General features: G+C 44.9%; 1 protein-coding gene across 20 annotated transcripts in view; it reads right to left on the bottom strand.

Moving 5' to 3' along the window:
• Positions 1-20419, bottom strand: part of Eif4g3 (eukaryotic translation initiation factor 4 gamma 3) — a 229760-nt gene that overhangs the window by 17984 nt on the left and 191357 nt on the right. For 18 of the 20 annotated variants that reach the window (XM_051171468.1, XM_051171470.1, XM_051171469.1 and 15 more), the window contains 8 exons: positions 19464-19558; positions 18175-18268; positions 14706-14823; positions 12652-12869; positions 10893-11008; positions 7166-7338; positions 3814-3939; positions 1879-1960 (listed from right to left, as the gene is read on the bottom strand). In XM_051171468.1, the coding sequence (XP_051027425.1) occupies positions 1879-1960; positions 3814-3939; positions 7166-7338; positions 10893-11008; positions 12652-12869; positions 14706-14823; positions 18175-18268; positions 19464-19558 (1022 nt within the window). The remainder of the gene's footprint in view (positions 1-1878; positions 1961-3813; positions 3940-7165; positions 7339-10892; positions 11009-12651; positions 12870-14705; positions 14824-18174; positions 18269-19463; positions 19559-20419) is intronic. The other 2 variants (XM_051171458.1, XM_051171459.1) reach the window with 1 other exon arrangement.

Raw genomic sequence — 20419 nt, 5'->3', positions numbered from 1 at the left:
CACCTGCCTGTAATCCTACTACTTGGGAGGGTGGGCAAGAAGACAGCCATAAATTTGAGGCTAGCCTGGGCTGTGCCTTAGGACTCTGTCTCAAAATCATAAAAAATAGAGGGCTGGAGAGATGGCTCAGAGGTTAAGAGCATTGGCTGCTCTTTCTGAGGTCATGAGTTCAATTCCCAGCACCCACTTGGTGGCTCACAACCATCTATAGTGAAGTCTGGTGCCCTTTTTCCTGGCATGCAGTTGAACATGCAGACACAACATGATGTACATAATAAATGAATAAATATTTTTTTTAAAACCATAAAAATAAACAAGTAAGGGGCTGGAAAAATGGCTCAGAGGTTAAGAGCCCTGGCTGCTCTTCCAAAGGTCCTGACTTCAATTCCCAGCACCCACATGGTGGCTCACAACCATCTATAAGGAGATCTGGTGCCCTCTTCTAGTGTGTAGGTGTTACATGGAAGCCGAACACTGTATAACAATAAATCTTTTAAAAAAACAAGACATAAAAACCAAACAAAAATTTGTCAAAAATCTGATTTTGTTTAGAAGTGCGAATTTGGTTTCTGTTATTAGAAATTATTAATTTCTAATAATAATTAATTATTAGAAAATAATTAAAATTTAAGTAAGAACTAAAGAAGTTTGAAGAGGGAACACCGCATCTAAAAGAATAGTTCAGTAAACATTTTAGTGCCATAAGACAAAGAGATTTATCACAAAACAAGAAGTCACCAAAAGTGGGCTGCTGAATGCATCACTCTATTTCACACAAGCCTCATAAATGGGGTACAGAAGGGCTTCTGCGGTGAGAAAGCCTGGTTCAAGAAATAAAAAGGCAAAGCTACAAAACTGTAACCTACCCAGCACCTGCAGTTTATACTTACCACAGCAGGACCCTCCAGCATCTTCTGGAGGGCTCTGCTTTGCACTGACATCCTCTTCCTAAATGACATCACTGTGATGAGGCTTACCCCACTTCTTCATGAGTGGCTCACACCTGTTTATTCCCCTCACTAGCCTACACATTTTGAAGGCTTAGTTACACTTGAATAACAGATATTTAACTGAAATCAACTAAAATAACTCAATATCATTTTTATTGCCGAATTCTAATGTGATTAGACTAGCACCTTATTAGTCAGAAGTAATAAAAACTAACCATATCTGTAGATCTTCATTTTAGAAATAACGAGTGTTTTGACTGCCGAGGCCAGAAGGGGCATCAGAACTGCAGGAGCAGGAGTTACAGAGAGTCACCCCACTCTCAGAGTTTTTTTTATTGGAATCTATTGTAAGTAATAGTTTGATTTTGTTTCAATGACAAAACTCACAGCCACAAATAACACATTATCTTGAGAGTCTGTAGAAGCACAGCAATCCACACTAATTGATATTGGGCAACTTACTGGTAACAGAAGGGCAAATGCAAGCCAGGCGAGGCAGAGGCAGGGGGATCGCTGTGAGTTCGAGGCTAGCCTGGACTACAAAGTGAGTCCAGGACAGCCAAGGCTACACAGAGAAACCCTGTCTCCACCCCCACCCCCTCGAGAAAGGGGGAGGGATAGAGAGATGGCTCAGAGGGGTCCTGAGTTCAAACCCAGCAGCCACATGGTGGTTCACAACCATCTATTTTGAGGCTCGGGCAGAATGCTGTACAAATAATAAACACCTAAATCTTGTTCTTTAGGAAAAAAGAAAAAGAAAAAAAGGGAAGGCAAATGCACCTCTCACAGAAACAAGGCCTAGCAGTGGCCACACCCTTCCTCCTAAGGAATAGACTATTTGCACACTGCGGCCTGAACTTGCCACAAAAAAATTGAAGGTCACCATCACTGCCCTTCCTACCACGCTGTCAAAGGGTCTGACACTCACCATTTGTTTGCATAGAAGGTGCAGTATTTCAGAAAGCAGGACCCCAGCTCTTCCAACCGGAAGTAAAGGCTTGCTAAATTCTCTGTAAAAGATAGGAGCAGTGGGTAAATACTGACGTGTTCCTGTTCCACAGCAGCAGACAAATGCTGAGTGCCAAGCAGAGTATGCAGGCCGGCTAATCAGACTTTCTGGTCCCCTGGGGCTCAGTGGAGGAGCAGGAGCAGCCCTGGATTTCTTTTCTTTTTTTCTTTCTTTTTTTTTTCGAGACAGGGTTTCTCTGTGTAGCCTTCGCCATCCTGGACTCACTTTTATAGACCAGGCTGGCCTCCAACTCACAGTGATCCGCCTGCCTCTGCCTCCCGAGTGCTGGGATTAAAGGCGTGCGCCACCACGCCCGGCTCCTGGATCTATTTTCGTCATTTTTTATTTTCTCAAACATTTTATTTATTTATTCATTTTTACTTTATGTGCTTGGTATTTTTGCCTGCATGTGTGTCTGTGTGAGGGTGTCAGATCATGAAGATACAGATAGATGTGAGGTGCTATGTGGGTGCTGCGATTTGAACCCAGGTCCTCTGGAAGAGCAGTCAGTGTTCTTAACCGTGACGCCATCTCTCCAGCCCCTATGTCTTTCTCTTTATGCATTTCAATGACTGACATGGTAAAGACTTCCCTCTACTTACCTATGGCATCAAACAAAAGAGTGATGCTCATCTAAGGCTCAGTCACAGTACATTTAAGACAGTTTTCTGTATGGTATTTTCTGAGTGAGGCAGAAAGAAACCATCTTTCCCTAGTCTAATCAAGTCTTTCTAAATTAAGTTCTCCAGGGCCAATATTGTAATTCCTCAAAAAAGGGTTCTATTGTGACTGCTTAAGAGGGAGGTGCTGTGGACTGCAGCTCTGACAGCATGAACCACTGAAAGGACAGCAGTGCTCTGAGACTAGTTAGGAACACAAGGCAGCACTGGTCCCGTTTAAACCCAGTTTAGGATGCTGCTATTCTAACCTGGGCCAGCAGGGCATGGTGGTGCACACCTTTAATCCCAACACTTGGAGGCAGAGGCAGGTGGATCTCTCTGAGTTCCAGGCCAGCCTGGTTTACAAACTGAGTTCCAGGACAGTCAGTGCTGTTACACAGAGAAATCCTGTCTTGAAAAACCAACATAAATAAAATAAAATAAGTGTGAATTCATAGTGCAGAAGTAGAGCTCAGTAAAAGGAGACCAAGCCCAGACTAGCAAGAAACTTCCAGATACAGTCACCTCCTGGACTCTCAGCTATGTCTGCAGTGACTACCACCCACCCTCCAAGGACCATAGGGCTCTCATAGCCTCAAGATATCCCCAGGGTCGACAAAGTAATAATTTTCCCTTGAAAATGGTGACTATGAGTGCTAGAGAAATAGTTCTGAAGAATATTGGCTGCTCTTCCAGAGGACCCAAGTTCAATTTCCAGCACCCACTATCAGTTTACAGCTGTCTGTAACTCCAATTCCAGGGGACCTGACACCCTCATACACACATATATGCAGATAAAACACCAATTAATGCTCAGAAAAAAAATTAAAAAAAAAAAAAAAAGAAAAGAAAAATAATTATTTTTAGAAAAGGGGGGGGGGAGGAAAACGAAGGCTTAAGAGTCACAGACTGGGGTCTGGAGAGATGGTTCAGCAGTTAAGAGCACCGACTGCTCTTCCAGAGGTCCTGAGTTCAATTCCCAGCAACCACATGGTGGCTCACAACCATCTATAATATGATCTGATGTGCACTGTATACATAATAAATAAACCAAAGAGAGATTTATTTAAAAAAAAAAAAAAAAAAAAAAAAAAGAGTCACAGACTGTGTCCATGAGTCCCAGGGATACCAACGAAATGGCACCATGCAGCGGTGTAGGTGAGTTTTGAGTTTAAAAAGAACAAATACAACTTACACAACAAGCTCTCTCATGGAGAGTCCCCCTTCTTTTAACATGGGGGTAACTAGTTCAGCCAGGTACAACCAAATATGGGGAATATCAATGGCCATGTCATCTGCTAATTCCAAGGTTTCGGAAAAACTGAAAAAGAACAAGAAAAAAAAATTCACTGAAAATGTAATTTAAAAGTTAAAATTAGATAGAGACCAAAAATCAGTAAAGCAACAGCTTTATGCATTAAGCACTAAGTGAAGGCACTGGTCCAGGCACGGAGGAACTTATAAACAGCCACAGCACTCTGGAGCTCATGTGAGGAGATGAGGACCAGCATTGGTAAAGCAAACTGCGGACAGAAGCAAACGCCTTGAAGAGCATGACTGACAGCATCAGAGGGCACAGAATAAATCTGTATGGAAATGACTTGTGAAATATGGAGACAGCCATGTAAGTGTGGGGAACAGCTGTCCTAACACCCTGGAATAAACACATGCTACCACGTAGCCAGTCACAGGAAGAAGCAACAGGCGTCTCATCTTAGAGACCCACACAATGGGAAAGCTGGAAGAATGAAATACAATATTATAGATTATAAGTTACACTTGTCTAAAGTTTTCCAGGTTCTCGTGCTATGAAATGTAGGTTTTTTTTTTTTTTTTTTTAAGGGGAAGTAAAATAAAAGGGAATTAAATAGAAAAATATAGGAAGGCAGCTGGGCCCAGTGTTTAAAAGGGAAGAGGCAGTTAGTTCAAATTGAGCAACAGAGCCTGATTGTGGCCCAAAAACACAGAAAGAAAGCAACCCAAAAGAATAGACTTGTGGAGTGTGTATGCGTGTGCATGTGTCTGTGTATACATAGTCTGAGTGGGCTGAAAACTGCAGCCACTAACTTAGTGCAAATAATCCCAGGCTCAAATGGTTTTCATATGCAGCAGATTTTAAAAGAACAAACCAGAGAGAAGACACACACACAATTCTGCTAGTCATGTGAGGAGGAGGAGGAGGAATGAAGGGCAAGGCAGGAGCAGGTGACAGCTGTGTGACAGTGGTGTGCGTGTCCTTGTGTAACACCTGTGCTTTTCCACTGCTATTCTACGTTCCAGTCAGGAGTCCACTCTCAGCCCAGGGGCCTCCATACTGCTTCATTTCTGCGTAAAAGGAGCTCTCTCTACCGGGCAGGGCGTCTCTCTTGAGCTACTATTTCAAACTCTCTGTAGCGCAGATACATGGCAGGACTGTGGTCTTCAGGCTTCCTGCTGTCACTGTTCTGTCCTCACCGTTTGCAGTGCCTGCCATCCACCTGCAGTGCAGCAGACTTGCATGTGCTCTCATTATGTGCACACACTTGGCTGTTAATGTGTCATTGAGGGACACATTCTATGGGTGCTCAGCATAGGGTGAGCTTTGTAAACGCCCAGTAGACAATGGGAGCCAATCAACAATACATTGTTTCATCTCATATCGCAACTAAAATACAACCATATTGTTGTTGGCTTGTGTTTCCATTTTGCACTGAGCCAGTTTATCATGGAGCAGCTTACAAAACACAGTTGGTAATCTACCCATACTGCTGATCAAACAAAATTTTCTTCCCCTGAAACATAGGGTTTCCATAGAACAAGCTCATGGGTATTTAAGTTCTAATAAAATCCTTCCGGAAGAAAAACCTTATGTACGCAAACTGCCTCCATTTGCACTGCTCATCAGGAGTGTCTTCTGTGGGTTGAGTGAAGAAGAGAGCAGGCCCGCCCTGTGCCCATGGATGCAGTGACCACTGGGCTGCACAGGCCATAGGAAACTGCTCTGAACAACAAACAGCAAATTCCTGAAGAAGGAAGCCCTGCTCAAAGTCTAACCAGAAGAAGACCTCCACACGGGAAACCTTAGACACTGATAAAAACCAAGAAAAGAAAGGCCATCTTAGATAATGGATTAGAGCAGCGGTTCTCAACTTGTAGGTCACGGTCACTTTGAGAGCCAAATGACCCTTTCACAGAGGTCATCTAAGACCATCAGAAAACACAGATTTTTTTTTTTTTTAACATTATAATTCACGACAGTCGGGAAGTAGCAATAAAAACAATCTTATGGCTGAGGGTCACCAACATGAGCAGCTGTGTTAAAGGGCTGCAGTGTTAGGAAGGTTGAGAACCACTGGATTAGAATAATTAGCCTAAAACATCGCTATCACTCATAAGTGATCCACAGGCCCCACACAACCTGCATCAGAATCTCATACATATCCCAAAATAGGGATTTGAAAAGCCCAGAACTTGCTGGGCATGTATGGCGCACACCTTCAATCCCAGCACTTGGGAGGCAGAAATGGGCCAATCTCTGTGAGTTCAAGGCCAGCCTGGTCTACAAAATAAGTCCAGGACGGCCAAGACTACACCGAGAAATCCTGTCTGGTGGGGTGGGGGTGAGGGAGCGGAGAAGCCTAGAATATAGACTGCATTAGAACCACAAAAGAGCTCAAATAGTCAAAATAATGTTGGAGGGGAAAGCCAGGAAAACAAATATAAACAAAATAAAGCTGAAGGCATGCCTCTATAGAAACTACCTGTGATTTCAGAAAAGTATAAAGCAGTTGTAAGCAAAACAGAACAACATTGGGTAAGAATTGACACACTGATCAATGGAAGAGAATACTTAAACAAGCCACACACACGATTGGTCAACAAAGGGGCAAGAACACACGGTGGGGGCAGGACTGTCCTCAGAGGGTATAGCAAGAAAGCTAGGTTTCCATAAGCAGAACAGGCTGATCCTCTAATGTGTGAAAATAAACAAGCAGATGGACCATGGATACCTGGAGCACCAGAAGGATGTGCCTGCCTAGCAGCTCCGCAGTGCCCATCTAGGCGTCCTTTTTTGGCTATGACTCAGGGTGCAGACAACCTAAGCAGCACCAAGACAAACAGGACTGCAGCGAACCATGAAGCTGCAAAGGGAAGTACAGGAAGCGACCATGCAACAGAGGCGGCACTTCCAGCAGAGGGCGCTCTCTTAACTACCCACCATTGTCAACCCCGCATCACTCCAACATTTGGAAAGCAGAGGCAGTGGGAACGGGAGCAAAAAGTCAGACTGGGCTGGGCTACACGGCAAGGACTTCAGTCTCAAGTCAGTCCCTGGGACCTCCAGATCATTTCATATCTTGCGATAGTGTGATAATAGCTGCAGTTATTCCATCCTATCTTTTACTTTGCAGATCCCATGATGAGGGTCTCTGAGAAAATCAGAAGATAACCTGCATGTCCTAGCCTGGTCTACGGGTTGCCGTGATATCAAACAACACCGCACACGACATTAAATGTCACGAAGGAAAAGATGAACCTAAGATGAACTTAGCACGGAGGATACCAACCCTTTGAAGAAGTCCTGCTTGCTGAGTTTTTCTGACTGTACCAGCTGATACAACAAGTGGCCCATGTGATCCCTGGTGATCTGGCTCCTTTCCAGGGTGAACTCCACACCCACCTTCACGAAAATATGCAGTGGGCCCTGGGCGCCCAGCTCTTCTATGCACTGCGTGGCCTCCTGTTCAAACAAAGAAAGGCTTGCTCCAGAATCTGACGTAATGGTAACTTCAAAATCTACGTATATTAAAAGCACCACAAAGCTTCATAAACAAGACAGGTTGCAAATCTAATAGTTTACTTATTTATTTTTTCTCTTTTTTCTTTTTTTGGTTTTTTTTTCGAGACAGGGTTTCTCTGTGTAGCCTTGGCTGTCCTGGACTCACTTTGTAGACCAGGCTGGCCTCGAACTCACAGCGATCCACCTGCCTCTGCCTCCCGAGTGCTGGGATTAAAGGCGTGCGCCACCACCGCCCGGCTAGTTTTCTTATTTAATGTTAAAAGACCGCCATATGCAAATTTCTAGAATATAAAAAGAGAGGAAATAAAAAATGTTGACCTAGGTACTAAAAAGGCTAAGTAAGACAGGAGGGTGGTTTTTGAGTTTGAATCGCTCCTGCGCTGCACACCGAGCACAAGGCCCTGGTGGAGCACACCTGTAGCCCTGGCTGCGCTGCCCACTGAGCACAAGGCCCTGGTGGAGCACACCTGTAGCCCTGGCTGCGCTCCCTTCCACTCCAAGGGGATAGCCTCAGACTGTCAATGCTTTTGAGGGGTTTTTAGATTTATTTTTGTATTTTACATGTATGTATGCATGTATGTACATATGTGCATGTACCTGAACATATGTATGTACACCATATGCAAGTAGGAGCCTATTATCCGGTTTGCTAAATTAGAGTTCGAGGGGGGTTATGAGCTGCCATCTAGGTGCGGGGAGCTGAACATGGGTCCTCTGCACGGGTAGTAAGTGCCCTTAACTGTTGAACCATGCCCACAGCCCTAGGTTAGCAGTTTTATTAAAATAACTCAAAAACAAACAAACAAACAAACAACAACAACAAAAACTCCACGCAGGGCGTGGTGGTGCACACCTTTAATCCCATCTCTCAGAAGGCAGAGGCAGGTGGATCTCTGTGAGTTTGAGGCCATCCTGGTCTACAAAGAGAGTTCCAGGACAGCCAGAACTGTTACACAGAGAAACCCTGTCTTGTGGGGGAGGGGAAATCTGAAAACAAAATACTATGAAACAGAAACTCAATATCAAGATTCAAAGACCTTAAAGTTGGGAGTGGTAGCACATGCTTTTAGTTCCAGAACTCGTCAGGTAGAGGCAGGCAAGACCAGCCTGGTCTACAGAGTGAGTACCAGGACTGACAGTGCTACTACAGAGAAACCTTATCTGTAAAAAATTCCAAAACAACAAACAAACAAACAGAACTTAATGTGGCAACTAGGGTTATCCTACCTTGGAATGCCAGCGCTGGCACAGCCTTCCATGAAAGAGGGTGTCCATTACAGAAAGCCATACTGTGAAGTGATATCTCGTCGGTAAGACTCTGGAGACCAGAAGCCTGCCAGCCTAGCATGCTCAGCTGGCAGCGCCGCTCTCTACCCTCAGCCACAAGGGCTGCAGCTTTGCCCCTCACTTTACTCTCTGAAGCTTGCTATTCTTCTTGAGAAAAGACAGGGAGAAGGGCAGCCACTGGCTCAGCTTTGCTTTCGCTTTTTCTAATTTATTTTATTTTATTCTTTGTTTTTGGTTTTTTGAGACGAGTTTCTCTGTGTACTTTTCCTAAGATTTATTTACTTATTATGTATATAGTGCTCTGCCTACACATACACCTGTGCACCAGAAGAGGGCATCAGATCACATAGATGGTTGTGAGCCACCATGTGGTTGTTGGGAACTGAACTCTGGTCTTCTGGAGGAGCAGTGGGTGCCCTTAACTTCTGAGTCATCTCTCCAGCCCTAGACAGTGTTTCTTAGGACAGGACAGCTTTGTAGACCAGGCTGGCCTTGAACTCACAGGGATCTACCCTGCCTCCGCTTCTGGAGTACTGGGATTACAGGTGTGGGCCACCAGTTCTTAGAACCCAACGGCACACACAGCGAGGCCTGCCTGACTAGCTACCTGCCCTGCAAACCTCCTCCTGAGCTCTAGTAAGGATGTCTCAGTATGCCTCTGGTTTGCAGGACCAAAGCTGTGTCATTCTCTAACTCTGAACATCTTCAAATTCAGTCTGAAGCCAGCCTCCACTTCCCTCTTCCTGACTTGCTGCCACCTACAGCAGCTCTTTGAGTTCTCCTGTCTGTCACATTTCTCCTGTGCCTGCTCAGCTCACAAGGCAATCGCTCTCTAGGAAGGTGGCTCAGTAGTTATTTCTTTGCTTTTCACTCAATGTTTATTCTGTTCCACTGTCAAATTTCTACAAAAACACTCCTTTATCTTTATCAACACTAAAATCTGTTTTTAAGCTGTGTTTCGGGGCCCTGACTTATCCCAGGAAAAGGGCAACAGAAGCAGAAGACTGCCAAGAGTTCACAGTCAGCCTAATTTACATAGTATGTTCAAACTTCGCCTGGGCTATCTATAGAACAAGCCCTATGCTGGTTGTACATGACCAGCAGTTGGGAGGCAGAGGCAGGAGAATTAAAAGTTCAAGATCAGCCTTGCATTTGAAGCTGGCCTGGGCTGCATGAGACTGTGGCTTAAAAGAAACTGAAAACAAGACAAAACAAAAACAAACACCCCTCAAAACTAAAGCAAAGTTTTTCTTACTTCCAAATTCTGGATAATATTAGAGGTATAAGGGCTTAAAGGCCAGGATATACATAAAGTGATTTTGTGTACAAAAAGCAGATAATAATTAATTGTAAAGAAAAATAAGTAAGAGGTTTTCAACAATTCCAGTGCAAAAGTATTTAAGATATCTGACAAATGTTTAACAGAAGTGACACTTCCAGATCAGTGTCACATTATCTTGGGAGTTTCTGGGGTTACCTGTGCTGCTCTGTCTCTGGACTGGGCTTTTGTCAGGCAGGAGGTCAATCCTACCAATCACCATTTAAATTCTAGGGGGAGGACAAATTACAAGGGCAAACTCACAGGAGGGTTTGAAATGCCTCAGGCTGTCTGATCCTGAACACTCACTCTTTGTCCTTTTGTGCCTCGGTTTCCCACTTAAAAAATAAAGGAAAAGTGATGGCAGCCATAATTCAGGTCAATGTGAGAATGAAGGTATGTCTAAGGGCACAGACAGGAGTAGCCACAGTGGTACTCTGCTTCTTTTTTTCTTTTTTTGGTTTTTCGAGACAGGGTTTCTCTGTGTAGCCCTGGCTGTCCTGGACTCACTTTGTAGACCAGGCTGGCCTCGAACTCACAGCGATCCACCTGCCTCTGCTTCCTGAGTGCTGGGATTAAAGGTTTGTGCCACCATGCCCGGCTGGTACTCTGCTTCTTAATGCCACAATCAGTTTATAGTCTCCTCTTGGCTACACGGCCTGGAATCCATTCTCTCTTCCCATCCTTAAATTTGTGAATGACAGACACCATCAATTTAAAATAAAGTACTTTGCAGAAATGCATGAGCTCAGCAAACTGAGCCCTGCAGGGCTGGACTACAGAATGCATGTCTTAGCCACTCATTATGATACTTGTCAGACCAAGCCAAGTTACCACACTCTCTGACTGGGGCCGCCTCAGAGTTGCTGACTTCACTGTCACTGTTTACCTTAAAGTCGTTGATGTGTAGGAATTCGTCAATGATGGACTTGGCCTTCCTCTCCACTTCTTCTTCGGACAGTGCAGGCTTGTCAGTGGCTGACACTGAGCACATTTCCGATTTCACTGTGAATGAGATTAAGGGGAGCAAGAAGACAAAAAGAATAAGTATCAGACAGGCCATGGTGGTACACATCTTTAATCCCAGCACTCTTGGAGGGAGAGGCAGAGGTAGATGGATCTCTGTGAGTTCAAGGCTGGCCTTGTCTACAATGTCCAGGAGAGACAGAGCTACACAGAAAAGCTCTGTCTTGACAAACAAACAAACAAACAAACAAACAAACAAGGGTTAAGTCAGTCAAGTAGGATCATGGCTTGTGATATTTAAATGCTTTTACACTATTTTTCTTTTTCTTTTTTGGTTTTCTGAGACAGGGTTTCTCTGTGTTAGCCCTGGCTGTCCTAGACTCACTTTGTAGACAGCAATTTGCCTGCCTCTGCCTCCTGAGTGCTGGGATTAAAGGAGTGCGCCACCACATACGGCTCTTACACTGGTTTTTCAATGGAGACTTCTACAGATATTGGTTTGACAGAGTCAGACATGTGAGAGCAGAATCAAGAAGCCCTTTACTTTAGGACAGAGAGGCCCAGAGTAACACTGTAGCCAGTGCTACAGCAAGGAACAGGAGTTGGGGTTGGGATTTTTTCACCTTTAGAGCTACAGCTTGGCAGTTTCTATATTTTGATTTCCCTGCAATTGCTTCAAATTGAGCACACAAAGGCCTCTAGAAAGCACAGGGGCTGGGACCTGCTTGACCCAGTACTGGCTGCACCGGCCCAGTGTGGTACCTGCGCACACACACACCCTGGTCTCCCCTACTGACACCCCACTGCAACTCTGTGCTGGCTACTCCTGCAGCAATGCGCCACTCTGTGAGCCTGTCTCAGCTCTGCTAGTCACCATGGCCTCTCAGATCACTCAAAACCATTTTATCTACTAGTTTTTGTTCCAAGAATTTCTGCATGCTCTTTTTTTTTTTTTTTTTCTCTAAGAACTGTGCAGGGTGTCGGAGAGTGGATAAAAAACAAAAAACAAAACAAAACTACAACTCAGATTAAAGACACAAGGGAAGTGTTACAGCATCCCCAGTGCAGAGCCTGAGTGCACACCCCCGAAAAACAAACCAACCCACAGAAGTGATTAGAGAGACGGAGGCTGGAACAGACAGTCCGATGCCTTCCTTCCCTTTGTTAAGCAGGAATGAGGTGGGCACTTGTGCACAGACACTCTAATGACAAGGGCAATGATGTGGTGAAAGGACTTGTGAGAAAGGCAGGATGCTGAACATGAAGGAAGAGGACCTCGCCATCCTGACATTCCAGAGACAGGAGGACTGAAAGCTCTGTGAAGGCACAGCTCTGCAAAGCGACCGACAGCATGAGACAGGCATGCTGCCAGGTGTCGTCCCTCAATTTTACTCAGGTACACAAAGTATTGGTAGTTTTTATTACTACTTCTCTTTTCTTTTATGTGCATGAGTGTGCCTGCATCACATGGGTGCTGTGTTCTCAGAGGTCAGAAGAGGCTGTGGAAGCTGGAATTACAGATGGCTGTGAGCCGCCATTTGGGTGCTGGGAAGGGAACTCAGTCCTCTGGAGGAGCAGGTGCCGATTTTAACTGCTGAATCATTTCTCTAGTCCTGTCTCTATTTTGCTTCCAAATTTAATGTCAACATCTAGGTCTGCCTTGTGTCCCAGAGCCCTCTCACCTGGCTCCCTCGGCTTGATTCGGTCAGCCTCGGTGCTGGTCCTCTCGGTGTCCACGCCTCCAGTCAGCTGTTTCACCGTCTCGAGCATCTCTCTGCGCTGCTCCTCTTGAGACTGATTGTCCAGCAGGTCTCTGCTGCTGCCCCGCAGAAAAGTATTGGGACGGGCTGTTCCAGCTGGAAGTGGCTTGTCACTTTTCTCTCTGCCCATGCTCCCACGACTTAAACACAAAACAACACATTTGAAAAGACAATGTCCCCGCTTCATATTCAACCTACAGAACAACATTAAGTATTGCCAACAATCACTGAAACCGCAGACTTCCAACATATAACTATCTTAAATCTTACTCTTTTTCCTGAGAAACCTTGCATGCATATATGTGGGGGACAGAGGGCAACCTGTCAGATATCTTCGACCTTGAATGGGTCACCCTTAATTGAAAGTACTGGACCAGTTGACTCATTTTTTAGCCTCCTAGGCGACTTCAGATACAAGGCACAGATACTTTCAAAGTATATTAACTCTCAAAATCTGAGTTTCCTTGAATTTTTACTTTAAAAAATTCACAAGGAGACACACACAGACACACACACACACAGTACAAGTTTTGTTTTCAAGGATAAAAGGCAGCCTAAAAACTCATGTGTGAGAAGCTAGTGCCGCTGGCTGATGAGGCAGAGTTGGCTTGCCTTGTGAGCCACACTATGTTCATGCTCCAGTGCATCCCCTAAACAGTGGGCACATGGGATGGGCAGCTCTAACTCTCCAAAGGAGATTTTATTTATTTATTTATTTATTTACACACACACACACACACACACACACAAGGGATGAGGAATAAAGTTGGGAGGAGGATATGGGGGAGGGTCCAGGGGCTTACAGGAAAATGAATATGATCTAAATACACTGTATTTATTTATGAGTTGACCAAAGAATATATATTATAATAATTAAGAAAAAGCCATTAAAGAAGGGGGTGGGGAGATGGCTCAGCAGGTAAAGGTGCTTGCTGCCAACCTAATGACTTGAATTTGATGTCCAGGACCAGATTCTCTGAAGTTATTCTGAGTTCCGCACACAAACCATGCCATGTGCTTGACCCATGTAATTCACACACAAGCACAGTAAGTACAAAGTAAAGTGAAAGTATGAATGACATAGGGCCCTTTCTCCTGAGCCTATCACGTACAAGTCAAGATTCCCCGGATAGTGAGAAGACCACAGGCCTGCATGGCACAGCTCAAAATTTTTCTTTTTTCTTTCTTTCTTTCTTTCTTTCTTTTTTTTTTTTTTAAGTTTTTCAAGACAGGGTTTCTCTATGTAGGCCTGTTTTTCTGGACTCACTTTGTAGACCAGCCTGCACCTGCCTCTGCCTCCAGAGTGCTGAGATTGCAGGTGTGGCCACCATGTCAGGCTATGCTTAACTGTCTTAAGATAAGTCTGAAAGTCTGTCTCCCTGTTGACTTACTCGAGAAAAATCTTCAGCATGGTAACTCAGAAGCAGCGGAATAAAGGGAGGAAGGGGAATGACTTGGGATGGACAGGAGTCAATACACAAACACATGAAAATTAGAACCAGCAGAGTCCACAGCAGCGAGCCATGGTCTAGCTGCTCAGTAGCTGGCTGGTGACTGAGGAGTGAGTGACACAGTCCAGAAGCTAACAGAGAGCATTATGTAAGTTGAAGACCATCAAGACAGAAGCAGATGGGCGGTGGCTTGTCACGTTCCTTAATTAACATGCCTCCTGTGCTGGAGGAAGTGTGACAAGGCCTAGAGACATGACTACAGGGCTCTTCCCTGGCTGGCCAGGCTTTCCTAAGGAGCAGGGTGTGGCTACATAACCTGCTCTCCCCTCATTCCATCCCACCCCAAAGCCACCACCTGATTACATTCCTACTTGGAAATTAGAGATTAAAGACATTACGTTTAGGCATGACAAGAATACATACAAGAATTATCACCATAAGGCACATGTGCTAGAGACAGTTTGTATGTGCACCAGGACATACAAGCAGGACAACCATTGGGAAACATGAAATGTAAGTTCTCACCTGGTTAATGCCCTTCGGGAATCAAACTCTAAAGGTGTGGCTGACGGGGACCCTGAAGGTGCTGGAGGTTGCAGAGGAGAGAATCTATTTAAACTGGAAGCACTTGACCGTAAGGCATCTATAGGTGTTGTAGATTTAGAAAAAAAAACACAAATTACATGGTTAATATGCAAATTAGTTTTCCTGCTTTCTGGAAATAAGAAAAAAGACCAGGAATTTTGTTCCTTTTAAAATCTGAAGCAGGTCTATGTTGTTCAGGTTGGCTCCGGCTCCTGGGCTGGACTAATTCCCAAGTAGGTGGGACCACAGGTGACTCCACCTCCACCCCCTCCCTGTTCTTCTTTGGTAAGATCTCATACAGGCCAGGCCAGTCTGGAACTCACTATGTAGTCTTCAGGTCTTCAGGTCTCTCTCCATCTTCTGAATGCTGGAGTCCCAGGCATTCTCCACCACACCCGCTGTCTGAGTTACTAAGGCTCAAACCCAGGGCTCTGTGCACACTAAGCAGAAACTCTACCAACTGAAGCACATCCCCAGCCCTGAGAGCAGTGACTTAGCAGAGCAGAGAGACAGTTCATCAAGCAGAGAACCAACAAAGGTTAGAAGCTAAGTGACCAGAAATCCCTCCCATCCAGGTACTAACCAGGCCCAGAGCTGCTTAACCTAACATCAGGCAAGCCGAGGCATGTTACCGGGAGTGATGCGGCTGCAGGCAGTAATTTCTAACTAGTATAGGTGAAGCCTACCATGTTCTGACAAGTACACTACAGGTAAGGTTCTGACATTTGGTAACCACAACTTCTATCCTTAAAGACATATTCATCCAGGTGTGGTGGCAAGTCTGTAATGTCAGGACAGAGTCAACAAGTTCAAGGTCATATTCAACTACACAGTGACTTCCGGCCAGCCTGGGCTACATGGAATCCAAACACACAGCAACCAACCAATCAACCAGCCAGCCAGCCAACCACAAAAACTTCTATAGAAAAACCCTCTAAGCATGTAAGTTACCCTGCGCAGGGCACCAACAGGTTTTGGAGGCAGGTGGAGGGAATCTTACCAAGACACTGCACAGCACATACTGCTGATTTGTGTAAAGGGATGAAAATATACTAAGATGACAGTAGACTTGTGAATAATCCAAGAAAACTGTTGAAATGCCTTAGTTCTCCTTTGGATCACTGTGCTGCTTTAGTTTTTGAGATGTTTGTGATGGTTCAGGTTTTTCCCAATCTGGTCACATATGCTGGAGGGTGTGAACTTGAACCGAGACAAAAACAATGATCTTACTGAAAACAGTCTGAGATATTTGCATATTATGACAATTAGAGTGTGTGTTCTTTTTTTGTTCATTTGTTTTTTATTTTTTGTTTTCCGAGACAGGGTTTCTCTGTGTAGCCTTGGCTGTCTTGGACTCACTTTGTAGACCAGGCTGGCCTCAAGCTTACATCAATCCACCTGCCTCTGCCTCCCGAGTGCTGGGATTAAAGGTGTGTGCTACCACTGCCTGGCTAAGTGTGTGATCTTGAGTATGAACTTTTTTATTTTTTCATTTATTTATTGTATAGGAGTGCTTTATCTGTAGAAGGCAGCATCAGATCTCATTATAGATGGTTGTTGGGAATTGAACTCAGGACCCCTGGCAGAACAGGTGTCGTTCTTAACCACTGAGTCACCTCTCCAGCCCAAGTATGAACTTTTTATTTATTTGGTTTTTCAAGACAGGGTTTCTCTGTGTAGCCTTGGCAGTCCTAGTCTTGCTTTGCAGACCAGACTGGCATCGAACTCACAGCGATCCGCTTGCCTCTGCTTCCCAAGTGCTGGGATAAAAGGCGTGTGCCACCACACTTAGCTGCCATGTATGAACTTTTAAAAACATTTTTTTTTCTTAAAATTATTTATTTTTATTTTTTAGGTGCGCATTGATGTTTCGCCTGCATGTATGTCTCTGTAAGGTTGCAGTTACAGACAGTTGGGAGCTACCATGCAGGTGCTAGGAATTGAACCCAGATCCTCTGGAAGAGCAGTCAGTGCTCTTAACTACTGAGCCATCTCTCTAGCCCTGGAGTGCGAACTTTACTAATTTTTTTTAAAGAATTTCAACCGGGCAGTGGTGGCACACGCTACACCTTTAATCCCAGCACTTGGAGGCAGAGGCAGGCAGATCACTGCGAGTTCGAGGCCAGCCTGGTCTACACAAAGCAAGTCCAGGACAGGCAAGGCTATACAGAGAAACCCTGTCTTGAAAAACCAAAAAAGAATTTCATACAATGTATTTTAAGCCTAATTACCCTCAACTTCCCCCCATCCCACCAAGCCCACCTTGTGCTGCCCATAGACTTGTGGGTATGGAGCCCTCCACTGGATCACGACAGGCCTATCAGGGGCAACACACTTAAAGAAAATGGACTATCCCTCCCTTAAAGGCCAGCACAGGCCAGCAGCTCTTCAATTAGCGTCGGCCATGTGAGCTCCGTAGATGATAATACTGTATCAGAATGTCAGAGATAAGAAACTGTACTCATCCTTAGTCCAGCTGTTAAGCCCTGTATACACTAGGGTAGTGCTCTCACTGAGCCACACTTTTCAGCCTGCCTTATGTTGCTGTTTTCGAGGGAGGGTCTTATTGGCTTGTAGTTCTGGCTGGCCTGGTACCTACTATGTTGCCTGTGCAGGGTCTCAAACTTATGGCAGCTCTCCTGCGTCAGCCTCTTGAGTGTTAGCATTTGAAAATAACACCCGATACTGGCATGGCACATCTTTAATCTGAGCACTAAGGAGGCAGAGGCAAGCCAATCTCTGTGAGTTTCAGGTCTGTCTGGTCCTTGTATTAAGTTCTAGGCCAGTCAGGGCTACATAGTGCTATCCTGTCAAAAACAAAACAAAGCAAAAACAAAATGAATAAAAATACAATAAACAGCTTAACTAAAAAAATATTTTCTCAAAAGTTTAAATATCAGTCAGGCGTGATGGCGCACACCTTTAATCCCAACCTAGTCTACAGAGTGAGTTCCAGGATAGCAAGGACACGGAGCTGTAGAAAGACGTCTCAAAGTGGGGTGGGGTGGGGTTTGAACATGGAGAGGGCTGGAGCGATGGCTGCTCTTCTATAGGACCTCCATCAGGGTCCCAGCATGCAATGGCGGCCCATAGCCATCTGTAACTCTAGATCCCAAATTCCAGACCTGTTCCTGATCTTGTAGGCAAGACGCACACATCTGGTGTACATACAAACGTGCAGGCAAAATCTCATACTGATAAAATTAATCTGAAATTAGCAAAAATTGTAAGTGTTGAAAGAGCCCTATAGAAACAGGAGGTTTTGTGTCATGTTACTGATAGTCACTTAGGGCCGTCCAGGCAGGTTAGTCCACAGACCTTTTCCCAGCACAGCTCTGGACACTGGGAAAGCACTGCAAGGCAACGGCGTTAGAGCCCCAGGTGGCTAGAAAGGGCCCTCCACACATACCAGTCTCGCTGGCCTTAGCTCCACCGCTGCTGCCTTTGCCCCAGCTGCCCAGCTGTGCCTTCGGAACCAACTGAATCTTCTCATCAATGGTGGGCTGTAACAAAAGTGCCACGGGTCATCCACAAGGAGACTCTAGAGTGCTTTTCTTCAGTGCAGTGACAACCAACTTTAGCAACGCATTTCTGTTTGGAGTTTCAGTTTAAGAAATGTGACCTTAGATGGGCAAGGGAGCACAAGCCTTTAATGCCAGCACTTGGGAGGCAACGCTCTAAGCTAGCCTAGTTCACAAAGTAAACTCCAGGCTAGCCAGGGTACCCTGACTCAAAAATAAAACAACCAACCATAAATGGCAACTGTGTTCATTGAGGTGTGAGCCCTGGGCCTTCAAGCCTTTCCTTGGATTAGGCTCCACAGAACAGGGTGAAGGCCACATTGGTTTCTAGAGTGTGATCAGGTCCTCTGCTCAGCATGGCTTACTAATTTGTCAAATAAGACACAGAGCTTCAAGTGATTCTTCTTATACAACAATGCTCAGTTATGGTAGTTTATGTATGCCTGGATGGCTAAACACTCACTGTAAGCCAGGCAGTGGTGGTGCACGTCTTTAATCCCAGCACTTGGGAGCAGAGGCAGGCGAATCTTTGTGAGTTCAATGCCAGCCTGGTCTACAAAGCAAGTCCAGGACAGCCAGGATTACACAGAGAAACCCTGTCTTGAAAAACAAAACAAAACAAAAAAAAAAAACAAAAACAAAAAAACAAAAACAAAACTCACAGCAATCTTCCTGTCTATACTTCTTTTTCTTCTTTGTTTTTTTGATGTCTGCAGGCCCAAAGAGGGCACGGGACTCATCAGAGATGGTTGTGAGTCACCATGTGGTTACTGGGACTTGAACTAAGGACCTTTAGAAGGGCAGCCGGTGCTCTTATCCTCTGAGCCATCTCTCCAGCCCTATCCTGCCTCAACTTTTTAAGTGCTGGATTTACAGGTGTGTGCTGCCAGGACAGCCAAAGCTACACAGAGAAACCTTGTCTTCAAACAAAACAACAAAACAAAGCAAACAAACAGAAATACTGTGTGTGTGTTTTAACTTTTCAACACACCCACAGTTGAGGGTTGGCAGGGCAGGGTCTCATATCTGCCTCGGCTAGCTTTCTGCATGCTAACAGCTATATGCAGTAGCTGAGGATGACCTTAATTAAGCTTCTGATTCTCTTGCCTCTACCTCCTAAGTACTGGGATTCCAAGCAGCACCTAGCACTGTAAATTCTTTAAAATATCATACTCACCTTAGTGATTTTCAAAAATTTGGAGGGGTCCAGCACACGACTGCTCTTGGCCCCTTGTACGGTATTCCATCCACCTTCGTCCACTCTTTGGACGCCTGCAGGAAAGATAGGATGTGTCAATCTCTCAGCACCTCAAGTCAGATTGTCACTGAGTGAACAATACTGTCAACTGAGGAATGACAATTAAAACCAAGGAGATGACAAACAAACTTCAAGTATTAATGGCAGTTCTGTTAAGAGCAAGTTTATTTTTCTTTTTTGAGACAGACCAGGTGGCTACATATGGAGGTGTGTCACTACATCTGGCCTGGAGTCTCTTTAATCTGCACATTGAGAAAATTCAAAGCACAAGCACCTAGCTCTCAAGAAACATCACTTAGACGAAAGCAGCAAACACATATGACCGCTAAGCAGTGGCTGAAGTGGGCTAAGTGTGACATCTGTGGTAAGAAAGGCCGCACTGACCTTGGCAGGAGTCGGATGGTTTCACTAACTAAACCAACGGTTCTGTGGAATGGACATGCTGTCCCTTCTCTCCAACCCTTAGGCAATCAGGAGGAAAACCCTGAGTTTTTTTTCTCTAAAATTTCATGTCTAATTGTTAGATCTTGCCAAGGCCACCTTTAAAATATATGCAAAGTCAGATAACAGTGGCACATATCTGTCAACCCAGAGTTTGGGAGGCAGAGGCAGGAGAATCAGGAATTCTAGGCTACAGTGAGTTCCAGGCTAGCTATAGATACCCGATGAAACCCTGTCCGAAACACAAAGGATAAGGGGCTGGAGAGATGGCTCAGTAGTTAAGAGCATTGAATGCTCTTCCAGAGGTCCTCAGTTCAACTCTCGACAACCATATGGTGGCTCACAACCATCTATAATGAGATCTGGTGTCCTCTTCTAGCCTGCAGGTGTACATGTAGATAGAGCAGCCATATGTAAAATAAATAAATGCTTTT

This window comes from Acomys russatus, chromosome 29, assembly GCF_903995435.1.
Source record: "Acomys russatus chromosome 29, mAcoRus1.1, whole genome shotgun sequence".
Classification (NCBI taxonomy): Eukaryota; Metazoa; Chordata; class Mammalia; order Rodentia; family Muridae; genus Acomys; species Acomys russatus.
This window is presented reverse-complemented; position numbering and strand designations above follow the sequence as displayed.